At 46.2% G+C, this 12076-nt stretch overlaps 1 protein-coding gene across 1 annotated transcript in view; it reads right to left on the bottom strand.

Annotated features, from left to right (window-relative positions):
- The window catches only part of LOC123630466 (kalirin), a 457953-nt gene that overhangs the window by 25831 nt on the left and 420046 nt on the right, over positions 1 to 12076 (bottom strand). Inside the window, exons 28-32 of the mRNA XM_045540114.1 lie at positions 10403 to 10495; positions 6029 to 6140; positions 4104 to 4294; positions 3563 to 3664; positions 2056 to 2198 (exon numbers count right to left, since the gene is read on the bottom strand). Of these exons, the coding sequence (XP_045396070.1) occupies positions 2056 to 2198; positions 3563 to 3664; positions 4104 to 4294; positions 6029 to 6140; positions 10403 to 10495 (641 nt within the window). The remainder of the gene's footprint in view (positions 1 to 2055; positions 2199 to 3562; positions 3665 to 4103; positions 4295 to 6028; positions 6141 to 10402; positions 10496 to 12076) is intronic.

The raw sequence follows: 12076 nt of genomic DNA on the forward strand, positions 1-12076 counted from the left end.
GACGCTTTTATGAAAGTTATACCCCTGATGCTGTGTGGGCAGAAGTAATGGCATTAGGGCACAGGGGAGCTCAAAGCCTGAGAATTTTACCACATGGACAAAGTGTCATAAATAATGAATCCACCTCACAGAGTCTAAACAATTACAATCTGGTTCGCGTGTGTGTGTGTGTGGATGTGCGTGTGCATGCAGGCACCCATGCGTGTGCATATGTCACACATCGTGTCTACTCGTCATAAGAAGTATTTTCTGCCACCCAGAACACTTCTAAGTCAACTGCTGTCTCACCACCACTTGTGAGCTTGGGAAATGCCAACTTATTTTAATAACAGAAGCCACACATTTGTAGGAAGGAAAATCTGCTGTAAAAAGAACTTATGTGATGAATTTCAAAACCAAAAATAAAGGACTTTTAGATCATCTGTTGTTTTGGATGATTTGGGCCAGTGCTCCTCACCATTTGTAGACAGTGGAGAATTGACCGTACGTCCTGCTTCCTGCTATTCTGGCCCACTGTGGCCCCTGTGGTCCACTCCAGATGAAGCCAGTTCTGGGGGCTGTGGGCAGCCCACCCGGGGATGTGGGTGGTATTCCCCAAGCCACTCTGCTCCTCTGTAAACTCTGTCCCCACATCCCGGGAGACAAGCTAACGGAATTACAGATTGCCTGGCTGTTCTCTGTGGAGTCTGCCAAGGTTTCTCACCTTTCCGTCACAGGACAAAAGAAAAGGTGGGGGGCAAAGAAAAGGTCAGGGTGTTTCCAAGAGATGCCCTTCCCACGTTCTAGAAATGCTCAAACTTTCTGACTCTAGGGAAAGGGGCTATTTCGCAGAGTAAACCAGCCAACCCCAACTGAGTACCCTCCCTCACCATGGCCCCGGACCATCTTTTCCTGATAATTGTTTCCTTTCCATTTTCTTTCTTAAAGGAGGGGCTCTTGGAGCAGGGTCTGTCTCTAGTGCTAAACCAAGCCTACTCCTTTCCAGACTCTGGACATGGGCACCTGAAATCAAAATGACCCTCCCCCAGTGCAGCTGTGATTGCCTTCTGGCCCTGAGGAGGTGACCTTATCCTGGCCATGTGGGTCTTGGGGTTTCTACCTGCCACAGAGGTGTCTCTACCTAAGCCACACCCTTCTTTTGGCTACCGCCTCATTCAGGACTAACGCGGCTCCCCACCTGCTTGTCCTGCTCGGTGCCTGAGGGACAGCCAAGTCCTCTGGACTTACTCCATTTACGAATAGGGGAGAAGGGAAGAACCTATTACCACCAATGACTGTCACCCCCAGAACTTTGTTTTTGCTACATTTTTTTTCCAAAATTTATGTGAAGTTTTCATATGTTTTCTTTCAAAGTGCCCGCCAAAAGAGTCCCTTTAAGTGTCACATGGTGACTTGAGAAAAAATGCTTAAGAAGTCAGCCACTGATTTAGAGGAAACTGGGATTCAGAAGCGTCCAGAGAGGTACAAGAAGTCAGTCCTCTTCTGCCTGATAACATTGCTCATCTCAGGGGAGTGAAGGCAAAGACTTGGGGTGGGGGGCGGTTGCAGTAAGAGCTGCAATGACAACACACCAGACCCCCCCCATCACAGTGCGCACAGCCCCTTGCTGTGGTGCCAGTCCCAAGGGCTCACCATCACGGCTCGTCACCTTCCAAAGCTCCCCCAGATGCTCCACTCCAGGGCTTGTCTAAAGTCCCCTTTCTCTGAATTCTTACATTACTAGCATTTATTATCCCTATGGCTGGTATTGGCTCTTAGTGTCTAACTATTCCACGTGTGAGACATGACCGTTAGATGGGTCTCGAGGGAATTGACTCATCTTAACACTTCTTCTATCTTCCTGCGGCCCCTAGCAGAGTGTTCATCAAATAAGAGTGTTTACCAGTGAAGCTCTGCTGAAGGTAACTGGTGAGATGCTTAAAGAGGAGATAACTCATGGGCCCCCAGGGAGTGCCGCCTGCAGGGCACACCACCCCTTCAGAGACACAGGTTCACCCACTCCTGCTCCCGGAAGCATGTGAGGCAGGAAGAGCAGGAGGGAGAGACGCTGGTTACCTCTTACTATTGTTCCTCTGTTTGGCTGGTGTTTTGGGGAGCTGAATTGGCTCCTTTAAAGCTCCTTTCAGGTGAATGATCCTTTCCTGAATCACTTCTCGAATGTTCTTGATCCACTCCTGCTTGGTTTCGATGTTGGAGGCCTGGAGTGCCACAGGGAGAAAGATTGAGAAACCCCAATTCCCTTCACCCTGCCCAAACCGTTCAACCCTCCTCTTGTAGGTTTCATCTGTTATTTTCAAGGATTCCAAATGTTTCGGGAGTTTATTTCTCACTTCATACTTGTAACTCTTTGAACCCATGGATGGGCTTCTCCAACTCCTAGAACAGGGCTCTGACCTCTGACCTCAAGACTCAATACAGATGTGGACAAAAGTAACTGTCAAAGCATTTAGTGACCCATACAGCACTGACCAATCTGCCCTAGAGCTGGAGCAGTATCTGGAGGCCCTCACAGGGCCAAGCATTCACACGTGAGCTGCTCAATCTTGGGGAGGTCTAGGGGGCTCTGGGAGGGCAGCCAGGGGGCATGTGAAGGCAGCGTCTGTTTACCAACCGGTGTGGCTGTATGTCAGGATGTCCAACACATGCTTGGCCACACAGGCTTGTACTGACTGCAAGTCAGTCTGGGTTTTCAGCATACTAAATCTGTTAGTTGAAGGCATTACTATCACTTCCTGAATATCCCATTTGTCTTCGTGGAAGTTTTTTCTGGTAATTTTGCCTCACAACAGGTAGCAGCTATGGGGGCAGTTAAAGTGAATAAGTGTGAAGCTTTTGTCAGGGTTGAGCCATCTTTTCCTTGGTGATGGGCACGTCCCTAACAAGCAAATGACTGGTGGGAGCTCCATGACTGCATGGCCACTGCTCGGCCAGGCTAACATTACCACCAGCACCCACTCAGTTCCCAGGCTGCACCCTGGAGAGCTGAAGTGACTCCTCAAGGCTGTCCTCTGGCGAAAGGTCCCTGCTCAACACTTCTCTTGATCAGCATGGTCTCCATGCTGATGTAATTTACTGGAGCTTCTAGAATGTAGGTTCCCAGAGAACAAGGTCCATATCGTATACATAGGTATCCCCACAACATTGGGTAGAACACCTTTTACATAGAAGGTGTTTAGGAAAACATGTTGAGTGAATGGAGCAAATCAGGGTGCCTTTTGTCAAAGGGTCATGTGGTTCTTGCCCCTTGAAGGGGACATATGGACAGAATATAGTCCAACTGGGCCTTGTCGGGGGGCCCAGGAGGCCACTCCCTGCTCTCTTACCTCTGTGCTCACACAAGTGCACGGACTTGAGGAGACCATCTGTGTTTGAGATTCCAGGTGCACCTTCATGGTGCAACTTGCTTCTCAACACCCATCTGATGCTGCTGTTCCCAAGAGAGGCCCAGTGGCTCAGTGGGGTCTCTGGGCCCTAGCTTTTAGGTGTCACATGCCCACATCTCTCTGTCCCCCTTCCGCTACCCCCAGCCCTGGTCTTGTGCCCGGCAGAGAGCAGTACTTACTTTCAGCACTGTTTTATTGTCTGAGGATGGGGTGCGCCCAGACCACAAGGCGAATTTGCAGGGGTCGCCCTCCACGTGCTCGGTCACACCCAGCTCTGAGGTCTGTAGACAGGAAATGCCTGTGAGAGGCGGGGAAGGGGAGGGCAGTGGGGAAACTTAGGGCTGGGGTGGGAAGGGAAAGGCGACAAAGAGGAGAGGACCGAGGGAGGGGCTTCTGTCAATCAAACTTAAACAGACTGGATATTTTGTTCATCTACCCAGGATGGAAGGACCTACAGGCACGTGCCTGATTAGCAGGTACCAGGGAGGGAAGGTGAAGAGGGAGGTGCTAAAAGCGAACAGAAAGAAGAGCTGTGAACTCTAAAATGCAGAAGTGGGAGGTGAGAGTGGGAGCTTGCCCAGTAGGAGACATTGTCATTTGTCCAGGATGGTTGTGGTGTGGAGGCAGGGGAAGAGATGAGATGAGTGTGTCGACATCCCTTCCTGCCCGAGGGTTCTATGAAAGCAGGCAGTCTTGCCTGACCCCACCTGCCCCACCTACCAGTAGCTTGTTCTTGTAAACATATTTTGTGTGTCCTGAAGAGTCTTTGATCTCCTTGCTAAACACCAAGGAGATCTCAAAGAGGAACAAGTGCCGCTCCCGCCCCTTCCGGATCAGTGACTTGGGATCCCACACTTGAAAGGCATCCTGGAGAATCAATTCCCCCTGCACGTCCAAGTTCTCGTCGAACCCTGAAAAATACCCATTTCCAACCTGTGGAGTTTCTCTACTGCCACATTCAGGGTCCACTCCCCTCTTGGAGAAAGGCTGCCCTAATTGTTAGCCCTCAGTTCCCACAGGGTTTTTCTCTCTCTGCTGACTCCAGAGACTCCCAAACTCTCTATAGAATTCCTGCAACATGTCTTTTATATATGTAACCAATATTTGGTTACATATATTACCCCCACCCTACCCCATGGCCAGCCTGGGGCCTCCTGTAAACACGAGTCCCGTGGCTTCTTCCTCCACAGCCCCCTCTGCTCCCCACTCAGACCTCGAAGTGGGGCTGAGGACAAGCACTACATGATCGACTGTCCTTGGCTCCACTTAATTTGTTGGTGCCTTACTTCTTGTATTCTATTCCCAGGATTCTTCCCTTGATTGCTCCACACAAACCTTCTGTAGTTTATATTTATACCATTTTAAGTCTTTCAGAGAGGGTCTCAAACTTTAGCATGCATAAGAATCACCTGGAGAGCTTGTGAAACCAGATCACTGCCCACCCCCACCTCCCAGGAGATTCTGATTCAGGAGGTGTGGGGTGGAAACGGCGAATTGGCACTTTTGAGAAGCTCCCAGGTGCTGCTGTTGCTGGTCCACAGAGCACAGTGGAGTAGCTGGATCCAGAATACGGGCTGGGGACAGGCTGGAGGAGCAGGGTACTTGGGAGGAGGACACCCAGGGTGGGCGGGAGGGGAAGGTGCAAACAGAGAAGACAGGGGCGGAGAAATTGCGACAACAGGAAAACATTCAGATGGTTCCTGCTCCCTCGAGGGAAGATAACCAGGGCTCCTCTGCTCTAAGAATTAGGACCTCTTGTGCTAAGGAGAGTCCAGGAAGTACTGAGACCAGACCAAGTCTCTTAGATGCTGGTGGTGGTAATGGTGGGTGGGAGGGAGCCCAGAAGAGAAAACAGCCCACGTGATTAAATGTTCGCAACAGAGTACACTTACTTCCTTTAGCACCTCTATGTCAACCCAGACTGGAACGTTAAGTCTTAACTCACCTAACAAATTCCACCCCAGGATGGCTGCTCTACTGTCTGTTTTGCAGCATTAAGACCATTTTATTGGAACTTTACAAGTTTCTGGTCCCAAGAATATAGCTCTAGCTAACTGAAGTCCTCTCAGAGTTATCTGGGTGGACTTCTCTAACCTGCTAGGAAGGACAAAAGGCTGGTTGCACAAGAATGTGAATGTTCTTAATGCTACTGAACACACTAAAAATGTTAAAATAGTAAATTTATGTTATACATGTTTTGTATATTTTAGCAAAATAACAACAAAAAAGGGCATAAAGCTGAAGATGGTGTCGTGTGTGTGTGTGTGTGTGTGTGTGTGTGTAAGGATTTCCACTTATTTTGATGACAGAGGCAATCCAAATGCTATGCAGATTAACGAGACTGCTGTGGGTTGGGGGCTTTAGCACACTGAAAGGAAGGATGCAGGCCTGTTCTGGACTACGTCATAGGCAATAAGGTGCCCATACATCTTCCATGGCTTAGGCCTGGTCCCACCTGGAGGCAGGGTGCTAGCCAGGTTGGTCCCTGCGGAGACCCACATGCCAAAGGCCTGCATACCTACTTGCCATTTCTCCTCTCTCCCAGTCCTGCCCCTTGCCTGACTTCATGCCACTTCCCTACCACGACACAAGCTCCCTGGTCGTAGGAACAGAGGAGGCTTTCCCAGGGCTGGGAGGACAGCTACCTTCCAGCATGCTGACATGCATGGCGTCATTGGCTTTCTTTGGGACACTGAGCATCACCTCCAGGCCATCCTTGAGCTCCCCTTTCCCTTCTTCACAGCAAGTTAAAAGTTCCTGGGGAGAAAAGTCCAGACACAATTAGGATCATTTCCTCCAGCTTCCCAACCCTCCCACCACCTAACCCATTAAGGAAATTATAGACCAGCTTCACTCTTTGTAATGGTTCCCCCTAAGCTATAAGGAAAGTGGGGTGGGGTCAGGGGTTATCTCCAAAGAACTCAACCACATTTTCTCCCAGACCGAGCTTCCTCAGCACAATCTCATCCAAATGAACTCAATCCAACCCAACTCCCAAATGACTGGAACTGTGAGTCAGCAACTGGGATAGTTTCTGTCACTGGACTGCCCTCTTGGAGAAGGGAATAGCCCAGAAAAGCACACAAACAGAGGTGCAGTACTGTGGCATCGCAATGAAGAGCACAAAGAGAGGCAGAGAGAGATCAAGGGTGTGCTACAGAACACACAGCACTCATACCCCTGCACGACTCCTGCTGACACTACTGTCATTTGTGCTGACCTCCACCCTACTGGGAGCAACCTGAGGTTAGAGACATTATAGGTTTATGACATTTTGGAGTCATAAAGGACTTTTAGATCATATGGACCAGGAGTTCCCAAGCTGGGGCCAATAGGTGGGATTCTAGACCATTTCATTGCTAGAGGAAGAAGCTGATTAAGAGGGATGAAGTGATTTCCCCCAGGTTCTGTAACTCCGTGAGGCCACGCAGGGGCTGGAACCCAGGTCTCCCGAACCCACGTCCAGCACTCCACCCACTACTCCAGCCCTGTCTCCCCCATGTCCTGTACCACACTGAGACCTCCAGGAGTAGACCCTCTTTCTTTTACTTCCTGGGGAGGTGGGGAACACTTTCTCTTTTACTTCCTCATTGGAGACTCAGTCATCACCATTCTCATAAAAGATATATAATATCTGGATGACGGAGAAAAGATCACTTCCAACTATCTTGAGAATCACAAGACCATTTGGAATGATTTGTTGCCCAAACCAGAAGAATGCCAGCTTTTCACTTTTCCTATCAGGGCTACCATATCTTGCTCACTTTGAATCTGGGAAGGAAACAGTTAAGCAACAGATCTGTGATCCATACTCTCCCTGAGGGGGCTGGGGATGGGCAGTTGAGTGGGGATATACTTTCAAGAAAGAGAGAAGTATAAGGAATTCACCAGATCAAATTTTATAAACATGTCAATGACCGACCTCCTGACAAATAAACTAATGGTACTTGCTAGCAGGAGAGACTTATCTATGAAATGCTTTTAAAAGGATATATCTGGTCTGTCTAGGATTCTTGCAGTAAACAAACCTGGAATCTGCGGCTCTCTGGAAAGTGTCACATAAGCTGTGCAACTATCTAAGAAAAGAGTGAGTACACTTCATGGCCAAAATGGCTCTTTTCAGGGTGATACAATGAGACATACAGCATTTAGAGGCCTTGTATACTAATCCAGGCCACAGTACATCCTGATGCTGCAAGAAAGAACTTAGATTTGCTTTGGTGGCCCTGGACCTTTCTCTATTTCACCTCTGCCTTGGGATTATTTGTAGCCTCAAAGTTATCAGTAAAGCTTTGTACTTGGTGAGATATCTAATTAGTGAGAGTCTGATTAAAAATTTAACCCTTGGTGTTATCTTGGATACATTCCCATATGAATAAGGGAGCTGTGAGTGTCCAGCGAAGAGGTGAACCACAAGTTTGGGAGGTGGAGTGATCAGTTCTCAGTTCTGTCCTGGCTTCTGGTCAGTGTAATGTCATCATTGTTAAGCATTTACTTCTGCCAGCCTGAAGTTCTCTGATTTTCCTTCCCTTTCCTAATTTTAACCCTCCCAACCTTGTTCTTATACATCATCAAAGGAACTCCTGAGGCAGAACATAAGAAAAAAAACAAGAAATATGCTTCAGTTTGCAATAGAACACATGAATTAGTTTAATCCGCCAAAGCAATTTAGCAAGTCTACCAATTTACCAGGAGAGTCAATAAATTCTCCTTGGATCCTTGTTATAGTTTGTGATAAGGAGAAGACTCCACATTTAATTTAGAGTCCTTTTGTAAAGCTGTAGCAGATTTACATGGAGAATATTGAGCATTCTAACTGACAGAGTTTCTACTTTCATGCAACACCTAAAGTGCTAAACCCCAGAGGATACTGATAGTTAAATATCAATTTATTTGAAATAAAAGTGACTTTAAGAAAATAAATTCCATATTATTTATAGTAAAAGCTCATCAGACTATTTTTCTAACAGGAACTCTGTCACCAGCACATTTAAAAGAAGCCAAAATTATCTTCTCCTTTTTAAAAAAATAATTTCATAGCTTCCCCACAATTAAATTTTCACTACTTCATTTTTCCACCTCTTAGTTACCTGCATGGGCATCTCTTCCTAAAAACACCCAACTCCAGAACACAGGCCCGGAGCCCACCTCTCCATCTGCCTAAAGCAAAACACATTCTCCACTCCCCACCCTCATCCAGGTCACATAATTAACCTCAGGGAGCTTCAGCCTTACAGGATTAAAAGCGAGAGGTGAAAAGCTATATTTCTCTTAGAACTGCATCTTAATTAAGACACTGGCAGTGTGGATGGCTTAGTCTGTATTGGTTTTTTTTTAAATTGACAATCCCATCAATTCCTTCAAAGGCTTTGGGATACATAAATTAAAAATCACAAAAATCAATTTTAGAAAGTCTGTTAGCATAAGAAATAATTCAGAAGGGTCTAGCATTAAATGCAAAGAGAAGGAGAAGATGATTATATACTGAAATCTGGGCTGAGGAGAATCTACTGTAAGTAACCACAAAATTCAATGCCAACTTTCTGATATTCAAAGTCAAAGAAGGGCCTAAGCATCTGTGGTTTATAGGTAGAAAACATGCCAATTTTTTAGGAGAGAGTTCTTCCCACTCCCTCTACCCTGGGCTCTTATGAGAATTTCTATATCTTCATATAGAAGCAAAAGTAGTCTTCTCACACAGCTGAGATGTCTGGACATTGTCATTTCTCACACCCGTCCTCAATAAAGGCCAAGGGTGTGATACCCAGCTATAATTCTCTAAGCTTTTCCGCAGGGTAGGATGACTTGAGTCCTGGAAGAAGAAGCCAGCAGTCTCTTGGAGATGAGGAAGAAGAAGATTTGCAGTAAGGAGGCTGAAGGGAAATGGTGATTGTGGCCCTGCCCTGACCGAGGACAGAAGAGATGACCAGGGCACCCCCACCTCACAGCTGCCCCTACACCTCTCATCACAGACCACAGGTGCTATGCCAGGGGGACCCCACGGGCCAGGAATCGGGGCTCACTCCAGTATGAATAGAACCTTAGATTTGAAATTTGACTGGTTTTCAGGTTCAGCGAAGCTAGAATATGCAAGAGTCTGTAGGCATCTCTAAACGTGAGCTGAATTTCATCAGGTTTTCTCTGAAGCTACACTGTGTACTTATAACATGTCCTACACTATCCCTTTATCCTTTACATTAGAGGAGCAACCAGCAAAACATTCCAAATGAGGGAAAACTCTACCCTTGCACTTTAGGAATTAACATAGATGGTGGTTATCTAACTGCCTATATCAATTTCCCAGGCTTTCTAGGGAAATGTCATATTTTCAGAGTGTTGGTATATTCTTATATAAGAAGGATCAACCCAAATTACATAATGTTTTACATAATTTGGTTATTTAATGTTTAAAGAAGATTTGAAAAAAACTTCTTTAAAATTTTGAAAAAAAAATCCAAATCTTTTGGTTGGAAGAAGAACCCCTAACATATGGGATCCTGCAGGTACGAGAGTACCATGGTATTCTAATGTACACCCTTGAACTATTTCCCTTCCAAAACCTCATAGTCTTGACAAACACAGAGATTATGGCAATGGCAGCTGCCACCTTGGCCTCTACCACCCATGCAAACTGGCACTGCCGTTAAGACCCTGAGCTTTGATTCCATCAAAAGGAGGGGATGCCAGGAGGAAACTACTCCAAGAGGATGGGACAAGAAATCCTCAAAAAGCCGGCCAGAGCCTATGGTGGCAATTGCTAAAAGTTGTTTAGTGGTGGGTAAATGTGAAAATAGTCACAACTTATTGCTGCTCCCATTTCTCCTCTTTCTGCCCCCAAACAAGCATCTGGAACTCCAAGGATAGGATAGCAGTGCCAGTATGGGCTCATCTCTGAAGTTCTGCTCCAGGTAGAAGAAAGGTCTTCAGTGAAGCTTTCCCACCCTTAGGAGCAAAGCTGGGCCTCCCTCGCCCTTGCAGCAGTGCAGTGGAGGGTGGTACAGAGCGTGAGGAGGGGCTACCTTCAGGAGCAGCTGGTACTTGGTGATCCTCTGGACAGGCTTAATTAGGTAGGAAGAGATGGAGTTGGCCAGACCGTGCCGCTGCTGTATCTCCTGCAGGGATGAGAACAAGGTATAATTAGACATGGAAGGGTGTGTGTATGTGTATATTCTGGGAGGAGGTAGGCAGGAGGAACCAGAGAGGAGAAAAAAGAAAATGTAGGCAATTATGGGGAAATGTTCTGGGATAGGGAGAAGGGAGTGGAAAGAGAAACAAGAGAGACCAAGATATATACATCTATAGAGAGAGAATAAAGAGGACAAAGAGGGAGAAGTTTTAGGGAGGGAGGTGGATTTATGAAACAGAAATAGAAATTAAGCACAAATGGAGGAAGATAAAGGTAGAAAAGAGAGTGATAAGGTAAATAACAGGCAGAAGGAAAAGGAGAGGTGAAGAAGAAGCAGTGAAGGAAATAGCCCCCCAAATGGGGTAAACAAAAGGTAAGAGGGAAGACGAGAGGAAAGGGGAGGCAGAGGACGAGGATCTGATTTCTATTCTGACAACTCCTGACGGGTCTTTCTCTGCCCTCCGTCTCCTTAAAGTAGCACAAGGACATCTCTCTTTTACCATCCCTCTTCTTTAAACTTAACACATCCCAACTTAGGGTCATCACTTTGTTTCTTATAAATTTTTCACTGTGATTAATGGCACCGCCCTTATTCTTCAGGTCTCCTGAGCTGGAAACCATAGAGTCATTTTCAGTCATTTCCCCTCTCTTTTCCCTGCTGGCAAATCCTTCCTGTCTATTTCCATGGACACCACCCTCATCCCTCATGCCTCCAACTGCTGTTTGCACCTCTAGTCTCCCCATCAAATCCACTCTCTATCCTACCTCCAAAATGATCTTCTATTCCCCGATGTCCAGGGGTTATAAAGGTTGTGGAAAGGAAAGGTACATTTTTGTCCCTGCCCTCAAAAAGCTTACAGTCCAGCTGAGAATACTCAACACATATAAACTAGAGAACAACAAAGGACAATAGAGGGTACATTACAGCCAATGAGAACTAGAGAGATTACTGCATCTGGACTGGTCAAGGTGGCTGGTAGAGATAAAGCCTCACCTGGGGCTTAGAGGCTAGGTAAGGGATGGTTAAGTAGAAAGTTGGCGGAATCACAAGCTCTAAAGGGAGAAGATCAAACACAAAATATACAGGCTGAAATAATCATTGTGTGTTTAGATGATAACAAGGACCATGCCCGAATAGTACAGAAGATACACACCTAGATTCTATAAGAAGCAAAAAATAGAGTTAGATATGAATGATTAGTTAGGTCACTGATTGAGTTGAGTTCAAAAAAGGAATTAAGATTTGATGGTAAGTTTTCCTATGGTAAAGTATTATAGATCTTAAAGAGAAGACACACATGGTAAAAGTAATGTTTTGGAAAGAGTAATGTACCTAATATAACATCGGGGGTGGAAATAGAGGCAGAGAGGCAAACTAGGGGATTACTACAAAAGCTCAGGTGTGCAGATGTAAAGTTACCACATGATTCAGCATTCCACTTCTAGGTATATGCTCAAGAGAAATGAAACTATATGTCTATGCATGAACAACCCAAATGTCTATGAACTGATGAATGGAAAAACAGAAGGCAGTATACCCACACAATGGAATATTACTTGGCCATAA

This window comes from Lemur catta, chromosome 1, assembly GCF_020740605.2.
Source record: "Lemur catta isolate mLemCat1 chromosome 1, mLemCat1.pri, whole genome shotgun sequence".
Taxonomy (NCBI): domain Eukaryota; kingdom Metazoa; phylum Chordata; class Mammalia; order Primates; family Lemuridae; genus Lemur; species Lemur catta.